We start from the raw sequence: 15,029 nt of genomic DNA, 5'->3' as shown, positions 1-15,029 counted from the left end.
CAATTTCATTGCAGTTAAAGTCATCTAACTCTCGAAGGCTTAGCTTGTTTGCGATCCACTGCATTCAGGAGTGCAACCTGTTTCGATAAAGTCTCAACTTGTTTTTGTAGCTGTTGCAATTCATTCGTACCAACCTTCTTATCACAGACAGCCGCAGCCTTCAAACATTGCTCCTCGAAGTTGCCGGATTATTGGTATTGGCAATCCGGCAACAAATTGGTGCAACAACGTCTCTCTAACCGTATCATCCATATTTGGCATAGCTTGATCCAACAGTTTCCGTAACTGATATAGATACATTGTAGGCGATTCCTCCGGCTGTAACACGCGTCGCGTTGATGAAACCTGTCCAAAGACACAAACTCTATACAGGCTTCAGCCTAGTAATTAAGGAGGTGCTGTTTCGTAGCATCATAATTTTCTTGAACATCTGACAATTCTACCCACGCTGCAAGAGCCTCACCTTCCAATAACGTACGCAACTTGAGTGTCATTGTTTCCTTGCTCCACTTGTTGGCCTTACTGCATATTTTGAACCTTAGAAACCATTCCGAATTTCGCGTACGTCTTCTGAAGAAAATATTACAGGAACACTAATGTGACGCTCTGCCATGAAACGCTCATTGACACAACCACCCTCTGCTACCAGTGTAATAGGCACCGCTGGTAAACTCAATGTGTGTATTACAAATAAGAACACAAAAGAATGACTCAATAGCTAGCAATTGACTGAACTATCTGGGCAGTCACATTTACAGGTCTAGTCATGCAGGTGTCAATTACTATGCAATATATTACAGATGCATGACATAATTTGTCAATGTTGACTCTTTAGTGTAACATGCCATTACTGCTAGATCTAGTAGCTAGGAAACGTTCTTTTCTCATGGTCGAACTAAAGGTGTTTTGATCGTCTTCATCAGAGAGAAAGAGGCTCATTTTGCACTAGTATAGTAATAGCCAGAGAGCATCAAATAGATAGTAAACGCTAGGCGTTAGAAAGGAATCAGCGTTACATGCCTCTACGCGTGCAATAAACTATAGTAAGGCAATCCCTGCAATTCAGATGTCAAGGTGACGACATGCAAGTCCGCTTGCACAAACAACTTGAAGATGTCCTCGTTCGCAGTGGATCAGTAATTTCATCATCCATGACAGTGAAGGAAGGCCTTTTCTTATTTATTAATTAACTAAAAAGCGTTTACGTCAGCCGATCTCTGCTTTTGCATGCATGCATGTATATTTATGATAAGATCTACTTTGCATTTTTCTTGGCAAGGAGGAAACTTGCAACTTGTAGAAGACCCTTTGTGCAAGCTGACTTAATTAATATAGCTTGAGCAAGAGCAGCAACCATCTGCAGGCTCCGGGCCTACTGTACCAATTTTCAATCCCAGTTTCTTACTGTTTTACTGTTTTAGTAAATATTTACGTCCGGGAGCGAGGCTACGCACTCTCTTCCTTTCAACAGTCTATAGTAACTAAACCACACCTGTTGAGAAAGAAGGGGTTGCAATCTTCAACACCCCATCTGGATCAGCGTCTGACTGCCACATGATTTGCTAAATTGTCCCAGTGACGTAAGAATGTCATCCAGGTTAGGGGGGCCAAACCTCAATGCGCGGCAAATGTAGCTTCGTGTACCAGGACGTCTGCGCGCAAGCGTAGTTTTTGCATTGTGTCTATTGGAGCTCCTCGTTTTCTTCCACTCGTAACTTGTTTTCACAATAGCCTATCTTATATCTATTGACCATAGCCTCTTGATTGAGGGCCCATGGTTCCTATGTAATAGTTAGTCATAAGTGCAATAATGTCTGCTCCATCATATCTCAGAGGCCTACAACGTTTTAGGTTAGGACAAACACTTGACAAGAATGTCATAAAGTATTGCCTCCAGTCATAATATAATAAGGAACGCGTTGCTAGGCATGTTGTCGCGTTGCCCAGAGGTACACTCTCATATGTAGGGTTGTCGTACTTTTGATGAGCTGCACAAACAGCTTGATTAGATCTTGTGTGGTAGCTGCCCATGCTAGTTGTTATGTTGGTAAGAGTTCAACGAAAATCCTGTCTGTTAATTCCTGTAAACGAAAAAGGCATGCCCAACGACTTGCATCGTTGGTACAGTACTTGTTACGTAGTAACAGAGACCTATCTACGCCCCGCCCTGATATCTACAGTCGTTGCATAGAGTAGGAGTACCAGTTTCTCAACTAGGTCATCGTCTTTTATCTAGCAAACAGGTCATGCTATTTACTCTTTAGTGTTTACATCTTTAAGTTAAACTTTGTACAGTATGTCATCACCTTATAGTCGCTGCTTATATAGAGCAATGCAAGAATCTTTGTAAAACAGTCTAACCTCTCACATGTTGTACGAATTCATTCTGCACATGCGGCCTTGAAAGAGATTGTGACGTTTTTAGTACAACACTCAAAATGGGTGTCCTGACCAGAACTTCGTCTTTCGCTGAACGACACTTATGTGAACTCTGTTCTAAACTTCCTCAATTGAATTTGAGCGATCTCTATAGGTACCATTTCGCCCGGAAGGATGACGCGGCGGAAAGAGGTCTGGCTACGCGAGACTAGTGATACAATGCCCCGCCTCGACCCTTCAATAATTATATTTCGAGCGGATGGGCGAGGAGAGGCAAAGCCTAAGCCTCTCCAATAAATTATGTAATAACTATCATTCAGAATAGGCCCTGTCATAATTGCACTTTGATTGCTGAATGAAAATAATGTTAACATCGCTTCTTCCACGTTCTATAACAGTCAACGACTGAACAGAAACTTAGACAGCTGAGAATCTTACATTATGATCTAATAAAGATAGACATCTAAATAGCGAGGTATGTCTTGCGCAATTATCACGTGGTCGACGTCTTCCTTGTTTCTTACTTGTATCTGCATGTATGTCTGCAGAACGCAAGCAGATATCCGTAGATTCGTTTTTAAGACAAATAAAACCAGGAAGGCGCAGAAGCACCTAGCTGTAATTGACCTGTCGATGAGAAGCTGGAAATGGGAACGTTTGACCTTCAAAAACCAATATGTATAATTAGAGCCTTTAAAGCGTGGTACCTAGACTTGTAGTTGGCTTGTACTGCTCCTAGACCTTGCCTTCGCCCCCTCAATCCGTCACAGCTTCTGTCGCCTCTGTATGGCTTGTCCAGCGTATTTGCAGAAATCAAGGCAAGCACAGCACATGTTCAGCTTCTGGGGGCTTCCATGCAATCTTTCACGTCGTTAGTAGATAGACATCACCGTCTGGCGCGTTCTTCGACGGCCAAAACTTGCTGTCAGAAAATCTGCATGCATACGCTTTTGAAACGCAGCAGTTACCTCCGCACAGCCGGCCTATACTATTCCAGTAAAGTAGGTGGGGTATGAGCTGAGCAGTCCAGCCCATCAAGGAGACTACATACTATACCAACTGTCTTCATAACCTCAACGTTGCGTTTTACCACAAAGTTCCTCTTCGAAAGTCGGTCAAATCCAGATTCTTTCCGCTTTCTAACGACCAAAATCAGCCACAACATATATAGAAACGAAATCTGTACGCCATCGGACGTCGGAAGAACACGTTACCACGCACCACTTAACAGCTCTTTGTCAGGAACAGGGTCGACCGATAAGACGCACGGAACTTGAAGAGGCTCTTCGATTCTCAGGCTAATGGTGTGGATACGCACTGCATACGAATGAATGTATCTGCAAAATCTCCAAGATCTGCATTCGAGCAACTGTTAGTCGTCGAGCTGCACACGGTGGGTGTCGCGTACGTTACTATATCGTTGCGTTGTGGTCAGAGCCCCTCCCTATTTGTCTGTCACAACAGTTACTGAGTTGCGTAGACTTGTGGTGATGACTATTTTGGTATGTCTATGAAAGTTAGAGACTAGCAAGACAAATTGCCACCCAACCGACAACGTGTAACTTGGAAACGCTACTACGTAGTAACCTAATTAAATGGCCTATGCCAAGCCCCATGGGTGTCTAGGTTTACAGTCTTCCTTTTCGCGGCGTTCAAAACAATTAGTGGCACACGTGACCAGTTGCAGCTGGTCAGAGGTGAGTGAATCAGATCTCTGCAACGTCGGAGCTGTGTTGTACACTCGATCTCGAGTAGCTGCAGAGCAACGCGATCGAACGGTGAGACATGCTAAATAGATAGATTCCGTGTATGCTTCATTACTTCCGTGTCTGCTTGTTTTGTTCCACACCCCAATTATGTTGGGTAGCCGTTCTCTAGCAGGTGTATCACAACAGATGCGCACTAGGCCGCGAGACGGTACCCAAGGCCAATAATGAGTAGAACTACTGGCATTACGGTATTATTTTCTAGAGGTTAGAAACGGTGGAGCGAGAGGTAGTTAATTGGGTTAGTACAGTAGTGTGTAGTGAGTGCTAGCTGTGATTCTCGACGAACGCCATCTGGTCAAAACGGACGCTCAATTTTTTATACTGTGTAAATCGCTCGTATGGAGACTTATGATTCATGGTGTCAATTTTCTATGAAATATAGATATAGTATCTTAATTAATTTCTACACGTGCATGGTTGCTAGCATACATGTACTTTCAGGGTCGTACGGCACTTGCTCGCAAACTCAAAATGAATAAATTTCGTACTTCTAAAATTTGTTTTCTTTGCCAGGTTTTGGCTGTTGCAAAACGGATCGTAAAAGCTATATATTTGCACACTATCTGATTACATCCCGGATGAGAAATTACAGAAGAAAAAGAGAATCGAGTATTTCAATACTGGCATGTTTGTGTTTGTTCTCGGTCGTTAGCTCTCAGTCCAACGACGAATCGATGGTCGTAAGAGGACCTTGCAGCCTTGCGAATATAGACGGCGACTGTGGAAAGCGAGATAAGAGATACGGTAACGTCATTATCGGAGGTCTCTTTCCTGTCCACAAAGCGGAGAGAGACGATGAAGGACTGGTCACGTGCGAAAACACGGTTACGTCGCTAAACGAATTCGGATTCGAACGCCTGGAGGCCATGCGGTATGCGGTACTCAAAGCCAATCGGGAGAAGGTTTTAGGAAACATCAGTATTGGATACGAAATACGAGACACGTGTCAGGATAGTAGCTATGCGCTGCGTCAGTCTCTTTCGTTTTTGAACATCGGTTCGTTGAATGACGGCGATTACAGTTTTACTGTGGGCGTTGCCGGGGCAGCGAGAAGTGGAATTTCCATCGCTGTGACCGACTTGCTTAATCTCTTTGGAGTCCCGCTCGTTAGCTATGCGTCCACGTCCGCCGCGCTGAGCGATACCAAACGTTTCCCATCATTTTTCCGAACGCTGCCTCCGGACAAATTCCAGACGAGAGCGATGGTTGATATTTTGCTCAAATTGGGATGGCGTTACGTCCACACGGCATCGTCAACAGACGTTTATGGCAAAGACGGCATTGAATCGTTTATCGAAGCTGCCAGAGCAGCCGAAATCGATATCGGGGTACAATTGCGACTGCCTCGAAAAACGGAAGACGTACAACGAGCACGCGAATCTATTCAGATGGCAGTTCGAGGAAATCTGAGCAATCTGTCGAGCGCTAATCCACTAAGTCGAGGAAATCTGATGGTCATATTTGCTCAACTAGACGTCGCAAAGAACGTGATGGCTGCAATCGCGAATACAACCGAATTAAGAAACCGTAAGTTCACGTTCATCGTTTCGGACGATCCAGGCGACAAAAGAGAGTCTGTGTATGATCCCCATGAGAACATTAACAGTCTTGCCGTCGCTAGGGGAATGCTGTCGGTCATACCCGAATCTGTCAAAGTGAAGGGATTGGAAGACCACATGAAGAGTCTAAACCCGAACAACTATACCTTCGCCGAGAATCCGTGGTTCGCACAGTACTGGGAAAAACGGTTTGGCTGCAACCCGCTTGAAGGCACAAATTCCTCAGTCTACAAATGTCGAAATAACAACACTCTGGCAACCGCTACCCAACCTCTGGATAGTAAAGTCGCTTATGTGATCGACGCCGTTAATGTATTGGTATACGCGTTGAGAGATCTGTTGAAGGACAAGTGCAGAGGCAAAGTCGAGATGTGCAGCAATGCGAGTTCGTGTTTCGAAGGCTTGAAGTTCTGCTCAGCCGAATTTAAACGGTACATCACGAACGTGCGCTTCGAAGCTCAATCTGGTGTAGAGTTTAAGTTCGATAAGGCAGGCGACTTCGTTCAGGCAAAATACGACATCAAAAACCTTCACGTCGATGAACAGAAAACTGGAAACAATGATAAATTCGACTTTGTGTCTGTTGGTACGTGGCAATTGACAAGTAACCGTAACGATTCTCTTTACTTGAACGACGAAAAGCTATTGTGGTTAACTGGAAAAAGGGGAGTGCTAAATGCTCCCGTCACTAACTGCAGCGAAGACTGCGACCCCGGTCAGTATAGAGCTCGCATTTCCGTTGGAGACAGCAGAGTGACTTTTACGTGTTGGAATTGTACAAATTGCAGCCGGCTTCATCATTACGTCTCGTACGAGACTGATTGGTACGGCGAGTGTAAAGAGTGTCCGGAAAATGCTACAAATAGTAGTCACCATACGGGTTGTATTACACTGGAGGTTCAATATCTTAAATATGGAAACGGTCTTGCAGTTTTCTTCGTGATTTTTGCCGTCTTCGGAATTACTTTGGTCGCGGCAACGTTTGTTACGTATTTTGTTCGATGGGGCACACCTCTTATCATGGCGTCAGGTCGAGAGCTGAGTATTGTTCTTCTCTCGGGTTTACTGCTCTGCTTCTTGCTGACGTTCGTCTTTATCGGCGAGCCGACCAATTTGACTTGTGGTATTATAAGATTTTGTCCTGCTGTGTTTTTGTCCATGGTCTTTGGCTCGCTGCTGATTAAGACCAACAGAATTTCTCGCCTTTTCAATCGTGGGCCAAAAGTGCAACGGCCACCATTCATCAGTCCGTTGAGTCAACTCGCACTCACGGCCATTATTGTTGCCATATCGTGTTGTATCGCTGCAGCGTGGCTGATGATTTCACCTCCGGACGCCGAAACGCAGGTCGCGATCGACCACGTCAAACTTGTCCGCATCTGCAAAAATCTAGTCGATCCGGGTCTCTTCGTCACTTGGCTCTGGATTTTCGCTCTTATCGTTGTGTGCACCTATTATGGATTGAGAACGCGCAAAATTCCCGAGAACTTCCGCGAGACGTTGTTTATCAGCTTCGCTGCGTATTCCGAGTGCGTCATCTGGCTGGCTCTCATCCCGTTCGGATTCATCGGACTCGACGACCAATACGTTACCGCCATCGCCTCGCTCGCTATAGTGCTTAGTGCTTTAGCGGCGTGGGGATGTCTATTCGTTCCCAAGTTGTATATCGTTCTTTTGAGGCCGGAGAGGAATAAACGTCAAACAACGCATCAGCCGTCGTCTCAACCGTCAATGAATAGCGTTGGCTCTCACACACAAAGATGGCACGTCAAGGATCACAAGGAAAAAGGGTCAGTAGAGTAACGGTCTCGCGGAGCCAAACCGCTTCCCTTTGCGAGACTATAAAAAGTAATGTGTAACTGTCTTTTGTTGAATTGCTGTTTATGTAGACACGGAACATGCGAAATCAAGTCGACTTCGTAAAGACAACTACAAGACGTCTACTTTTTTTTTAGCTAACTTGTAGGTTATAGATTGCGTAAAACGAGGATGGTGTGTGATGATGACAGCTGACGATAACAAACCCTAATTAAATTGGGTGTTAACAAAATCGTGTAATTGGCGATCGGCTGTCGAAGCCGTAGTTTTTTCTGAATTTGTAATATTTTGTATTATGTGATATAATTTGCTGACTTTACTGTATTGGACAGAATGACGAGAAAGGAATTAACTATAACCTCTGTGACTGTGTTCTCTAGAGAACCGCGTGATAGTACCGTGTGTTTTTGTTCACTAGAGTATATATAGAGACGCTTTGCGGTCTGAACGCACTTACATTTACAGTATAGATAAAGTTGTCAAAATAGTAGGACGCAAGCAGTTTCGTCAAGCCGTAATGCGCTGCATGCACAGTAGACAAATCCGTATCCTTAAGAAGTAGTATAACTAATCTTGAGGAAGTCTTAGTCCACTACATAGTACGTCTTGGTTTAACTTAATTAGAATGCACCTTCAGCATACGCGAACTACCAAGTGATATAGACAGCATGCCTGCTGCTACACTACTAGTAGTACCGCCACTACCTAAAATACAGAAACCTAATCTTCTATGTGATCATCACAAGACCTTCAACACGTGGTCCACAGGCATGAGCAATTACAAGTTGAGAATATTAGCATATCTACAGGTGCAAATTTAGGAAAAAGTCAGCCAATTAGCACTAATTAAGGACTAAGAGGTTTCAAAATCTTCAGAATCTTCGCCAAAGTAGGGACTGGTGACTTATGAACCCCCCTCCCCCGGGCTAATAATCAAGCAAGCTATACTGAATGTAAACACATCGACTAACATGGCGGTGGTCTAATTTTGCGTTAAAAATGAGTAAACATTTCGTTTTTAGCTCACATTCTTGTTTCTAGGCTCTGTTTCATATTCACAAAGTCAATTAGACGGAAGAAAGAAAATCCATGAGAATTCAACAACATGCACACTGCTTGCTGCCTAGCCATTTACATGCATTCCAAGATTCTACAGTACTGATGATATCATGGTGCAGATGATCTCTCGTTTTGCCTAAAATGTATCTCCTTAACTAACTCCTGAATCCTGTTCATGTGTTAATCACAACTCCATGTGATGATTGTTCTGTGTTCCATAACGTAAATCCATCCTAGGGGGTCGGTCATTGTGCAAACTTGTCAGATTCTTAGTTTTTACCGTTACTGAAGGCCGGTTGATCCCCGTTCCGCTGAATCCTGCAAACTCCTTTATAGATTCGTCCCTAGTTCTGACAAGTTTTGTATAGGGACATGTATTATAAGGCATTAATTAGGAATGTGAATCTATATCGCTCTGAGCTTCAAGTGGATCCTCGCCTGCATGTGAGACTCTCTGCCAAGCATTAGAGGTACATGCAGAAGACAATATTATCTCAAAGAACAGATCTGATAATAGTAGGTGTCTGGTGGTAGCGGTTCTGACACCTACACACACCCCTTACATCTGCCATAAGGGCCTTGCAGTAAATGTGACTTAGTTTCCAATAAGTTACAGAAAGTACTGCAGTTACCCCTATTTCTGAAATACAGCACTCCAGCAATTAGACAGGCAAATATGTTTCTACGAAAATTCCCGAATTTGCTCACTCTGTCCGTTCCTTTCATTACCTATTAGGCTAAACAGGCCCATCGGAAGAAACTTTGAAGTGGTGAGATCTAGCGCACGCTATAAAGGCGTTCCACGCTTACTTTGCAATAGTGGTTGATCTACTCCCGGATTCCTAAACGTTCTTCTATATAGGTTATACGGTAATGTTATATTGCTAGGATACGCTGATTAATTTACATCAAAAATATGTGATTGATAATATAATTGACTGTACCCAAAACGGAAGTTACTGCAAATCAATTAACACCTTTTTAAAATACATTTTTTCAAAAGTGGTGGGACCATAGCCCCAGCAGCCCCATTGGCTCCAACAGGCCTGATCAAATACAGTGCTTCAAACAATCAGTTGATTATTAATGTGCAATAATATCAAAATTCTTTTCTCCCTACATTACGTTGGCCAAAATTGTCAACTCATTCTTGCAACCATAAAAACTATTTTCTTTCAATAGCTCATTGAGAAAACCTATACCTAATACAGAAGGTATCTGCACAATACAATGTTGGAATCTAGTCTTTCTATGATTTCCATTTTTGTAACTTGCATGTCAGTGTTAATTGCCACACTCCAGCAACACAAAAACTTAGGATCAGCAATACTAAGTAAATTAATGAAGCACAACTACAGCCTGTCTACGAATCTAGCAAAGATGGCAAAACAGACATTTTCGCCTAGAACAACTATGGACATTGTAAAGCGCCCAGAGAAAAGACAAATATAAAGCAGTGACATGCATTTACAACACTGATCTCTTACTCTCGTGGCTTCTGTCATCTTCTCTTCCGTATGGTTTAGTTTAGTTTTTATACTCTCTTTAGTTGCATTGTCCCTTAACTTGGACTGCCATTTGCATAGCATGCCATATCATATATTCTTGTTCTCTTTTCGTATGAACCTCCAGTTGTATCATCTTGACATCATCTCTGCTCACATTGAGATATCCAGCCAAATCACACCAGTTGCATAGCAGCAGAGCAATCAAACAGTCGACTCTCCACTGACTGAACTCTACAAACCATACAAAAATCAATTTAAATATATTTTCACTTAATCTGCTGGATTGTTTTCAACATCACTACGTACTTAAAAAATTCGTTTCAGTGATGAAATGTCTTACAAACAAATACAGCTGGAGTAGCTCGAAGCAGCATAAGCTTCATAATATGACGAACACTCTCAGTGCCTGCAGAGTCAGCTATTCCCTTCATCACTACAGGTAAAACTGTTTGTTACTTGTACCATAATCAAAATGAGATTCTCTATCATGCAATAGCTTTGATTTCGTGATCTGCCATTCTTTGTTTCAGTTTTTTGTCATCAAGACTCTCAGTGCAAAATCTCCCACTGATACACAACAGTACTTACTACATTGGCCTTCGATAGAGACAGTCCACTTTCCTTAGCATACAGCTAGATCTCTGTTATGCAGATGAGTTATATTCTCTTTGCCTTCCAAGTACACCAATGGCATAATTAATTATGCTCTATTTGCATCTTCTCTACACCATTCTATGATTCCAAACCCACAACTCTAGATTCCACATTAATTGTAAAATTAAGATTTCGGATATATACAATTTGGCAGAAACCTATGACAACCAACTGTGATCCTCTCTTGAACAACTGAGACCTGTTTGCATGATCACTTTCATGTAGCCAAAATTAAGATTAGACTGTTCCATAGGCATGACCATCTCCCTTCTTCCATCATACCATTGTTCATATTCCCTCCCTTTCTCTGAATTGACGTTCCGTTCCATTGGCCATTGCAATCAACCAACAGAGAAATGCCCGGAAGTGGGTATATGTGGCATGTTGCACGTGACTTTGGCACGTGAGGTAGTATACAAGACAATGTGTCTGATGTGTTGTATGGTAGACGCTGCTACAAATGCAGGAACAACGTGGCGACATAACGGAATCGCAGACGTGTACTACGTGCCTGTGACAACTTCGTGTTGTCCACGAAGGAGCTGACACAAAAAACCTAACAAAATGTCTTCTTTTCTAAAGCTTAGAACACTGGATTCGTCAAGACATTTCGCACTAATTCTTGCCGGCTAGGACAGATGAGAAACGGTCGCGAAGCTAATTACACTCACATGCCCACGTGACCTGAATATCTATATATATGAAGGAGAGATGTCTGTCTGTCAATACATATATTTCAAACATGGAACTACTATACATCACTGCAAAGTACATAACTGTAACTAAAGTCCAACCCTAGTAACAACATAAAACTTGCAAACTACATACGAGAGGCTAGACTCTAGAGCTAGGTACGTACAAGATACGCAAGTCAGAAGAAATGAATCTGTCTGTCAGTCTGTCTGTCAACACATTTATTTGAACATTTTATCTATGATACATTTCCGCAATGCAAATAACTATATATGCTATCCAACTACTATCAATGTTCATGAACTAAACTAAATTCAAAACAAAACTTGAAGGAACTAATAGCTCTAAAAACTCTAGAAACTCTAAAAGCAGCTAATTACGTGCAAAGCCCTAGCTCAGTGTCAGCTAGTGGCTAAAGAACTGAGTGGCATAAAAGTCACTTCTGTTGACTCCAGTCAATGAAGATGACTTCTTAGAGATGACGCTCGCATTGCACTTTTGGAGTTGCACCGAAAAGCGTTTGCTCCAGAAGTCGATAAACTCCGCTGAATTTAGTCTTCCGACTTCATCTGATGACTTCTTTGCTATCTGTCTGTCTGTCTGTGTGTCCGTCCGTACGAGCGTTTCTCAAAGACGGCGAGTCCGATCTCGGCCGAATTTGGCTCGCGCACGCCGAATTCATTAATCTCGAAAGTGAGACCGTGATCGTCTTCCTAACTTCTCCCACGACGACGCCATTTCCCGCCGATCAAGCTCGCTTTCGCTCGCGCGCGAGTATCTCCGGAACGGCGCATCGTATCTCCACCGAATTTAGACTGCCCGTTCCCGACGTCGGACGGTACGCGCTGAGCGTGTCGTTTATTGCGGGCGACGCTGGCAAACAAAAGATATTTTTGCTGATATCCGGGTCTTGAAAAAATACGCCCACAGTCGTTTGCCAGTCTACGACCGTCGAAGAGCTGCCGTGTTTGATGAACCTGTTCCCCGAAACGCCAGCAGCGTCTTCGAAGAGACGACGTTCAGCGGGACTGTCGAAATGACGAAAGTCGGTACGTGTCGTGACTTCGTTAGATACGACCGTCGATGAGCTGCTGTGTTTAATGCACCTGTTCCCCGAAACGCCAGCAACGTCTTCGAAGAGACGACGTTCAGCGGGACTGTCGGAATGGCGAGAGTCGGCATACGTTGTATACGGGGAACGGATTATCCGGGTAAGTCGAAATTATAGATGCCAGGTTCGATACATCTGTTCTCCGCAACGGGACTGTCGAAATGGCTTCAACGGGATCAATAATCCAATCAACGGGATTTTTTGAAACTGGACACGTGTCGACTAGATGCCAAGTTCGATACACCTGTTCCTCGCAACGACAGCAACATCCAAGTCGAAATGGCTTCAACCAATCGCTAATCCAATCAACGGGATTTTAGAAACGGCAATTGAACGGGATATAACTATGAATGAGAATTCTGTCTGGCTGCTACTAAATGGTAAAAGCACTTACACCACGGCTAATTAGTGACAGTAAACGGTTCTCTATACAAACTGTACGTGACCTGGGTTCACCCCCTCTGCCTTTCCAACCATCAAACGCATTTTTAGATACTTTCTGCTATAATCTCTACCTATAAAGGCGACCTGTCTGTCTGTCTGTCTGTCTGTTTGTCTGTCATTAATGCTATAATCTCTACCTATAAATAAAGGCGACCTGTCTCTCCTCCACTTCCGTGTTGTATTGGCTCTATGACAAACGTGTGTGTCAACTGCGGCGCTATGAAGTGGAAAGGAGAAGCACCTGGCATGTGTTGTCCCCCCTCCCCCCCCGCGAAGCCAGGCATTGGAGCTTGTACTAAATATACAACGCAACATCTAGAACATTCTAGAACGAACCCCAAAGACTACCCGGGATATCCGGGAACCTTAGCTAACCCTCTACTGTTACACATATTCTCAATAGATTACGATGTCCAGCTACCGTGTCTGTTAGGTGGCTGGCCCTTGTTGACGCGGCTGCTACTGCGCACGATGGGTTCTGATGGTTCTGAATCCGACTCACTGTCAGAAGAGGTAAGTGATGTAGTAAGTGACGACATCTCGAACTCTAGATTTAGTCTGAACCAGAGGCGCAGCTGTAGTAGCACTCTCCTCTTTCTCCTGAATACCTGTGTGCAACTGATTGGTATGGACCTACCTACTGTATATACCAATCGTCACCCTAGAGTATTTCCCCAAGACCCTACTAATTCGACCAACCTTCCATTCCTTGAATTGGACTCCATGGCGAACTGTAAGACCCAATCACCTTCCTGAAATTAATTCATCTCTGTCTTGAGCCATTAGGTCATAGGCAGTCTTTTGCTTCTCTTGAGACTCGATCCCGCACCCTGTTCTGCAATTTGCCATTAGCTACTATTCTTTGGGGTGGGAGGAAACAACAAGTCGAATTGACATCTGAGATCTCTATTACTAAATAACAGTCTTGCTGGTGAATTCCCTGTCATTGTATGAATAGTGGTCCGATAAACCCCCAGAATATCCGTAACAACTTCATCAAGAGTAGCTCTCGGAGCGGTCATTCCTTTTGGAATGGCCTGCCTAATTATATTTAATGATTGTACAAACCGTTTGACTTGGCCATTGCTCTTTGGGTGATAGGGCGGAGACAACGTGTGTAATATACCCTGTTGTTTGCAAAACCGTCTAAATTCTGCAGAAACAAATTGCGGGCCGTTATCTGTCACCACTTACTTGTTTAAGTGAGCAAAAAGCTCTCTGAGACATGAGATAGTCCGACAAGCTGATGTAGATTCGACTGACATTTGACGTACTTCAGGCCACCTAGAATGAGCGTCAAGTACTAGAAGCCACATTTTGTTTTGAAATGGTCCCACAAAGTCTACATGTGTGTGTGTGTGTGTGTGTGTGTGTGTGTGTGTGTGTGTGTGTGTGTGTGTGTGTGTGTGTGTGTGTGTGTGTGTGTGTGTGTGTGTGTGTGTGTGTGTGTGTGTGTGTGTGTGTGTGTGTGTGTGTGTGTGTGTGTGTGTGTGTGTGTGTGTGTGTGTGTGTGTGTGTGTGTGTGTGTGTGTGTGTGTGTATGTATGTGGCTCAATTGGTTAGAGTGTGCAGTTGGAGATTGGCAACATCCGGGATCTTTGGGTCAGAGTTTGAGTGCGGGAGGGCCACATACATAAGTTCCCTTGGGCAAAGAACTAACATACAATTGCCTCTCTCTCCGGAGTGTCAGGTTCTGTCCAAGAAGCAAAGAAGTTACATATAGACAGTGACTGCTGATAGTGTTTCGATTGTATACTAGTATCGTAGAAAGTATCATAGCAAGTACTTAGTAGTGTCTGCAGTAACCTGGACCCTAAGGGTCCTTGTAACAAAAAAAATGTATATACATATACATATACATATATATATATATATATATATATATATATATATATATATATATATATATATATATATAACTAAATGTTTCATATGGGACAAACAAAAAACATACATGAAAGACAAATGTCAAACAAGTGCACTACTGGTCCAAAGACGACAGAAATACATAATTTGTAAAGATTTATAGAGAAGG

General features: G+C 43.3%; 1 protein-coding gene across 1 annotated transcript; it reads left to right on the top strand.

The window, feature by feature from the left end:
- The first annotated feature begins 3,802 nt into the window (after positions 1–3,802).
- LOC134181036 (metabotropic glutamate receptor-like) lies at positions 3,803–7,890 on the top strand. The gene is made up of 3 exons (XM_062648235.1): positions 3,803–4,157; positions 4,662–7,497; positions 7,597–7,890. Exons 2-3 carry the CDS (start codon positions 4,727–4,729, stop codon positions 7,628–7,630), a joined length of 2,805 nt encoding a protein of 934 aa, XP_062504219.1. The 5' UTR covers positions 3,803–4,157; positions 4,662–4,726; the 3' UTR covers positions 7,631–7,890.
- The last annotated feature ends 7,139 nt before the right edge of the window (positions 7,891–15,029 follow it).

Source organism: Corticium candelabrum, chromosome 6 (assembly GCF_963422355.1).
Source record: "Corticium candelabrum chromosome 6, ooCorCand1.1, whole genome shotgun sequence".
NCBI classification, from domain to species: domain Eukaryota; kingdom Metazoa; phylum Porifera; class Homoscleromorpha; order Homosclerophorida; family Plakinidae; genus Corticium; species Corticium candelabrum.
Note: the sequence above shows the minus strand (reverse complement) of the source record. Positions and strands in the feature narration are given on the sequence as shown.

Excerpts from the sequence above, each read along its gene's own strand:
- LOC134181036 (XM_062648235.1), top strand. The coding sequence starts at position 4,727 with ATGAGAAATTACAGAAGAAAAAGAGAATCGAGTATTTCAATACTGGCA. Across the intron at positions 7,498-7,596 it reads AAGGATCACAAGGAAAAAGG|ACACGGAACATGCGAAATCA; the intron begins GTCAGTAGAGTA and ends CTGTTTATGTAG.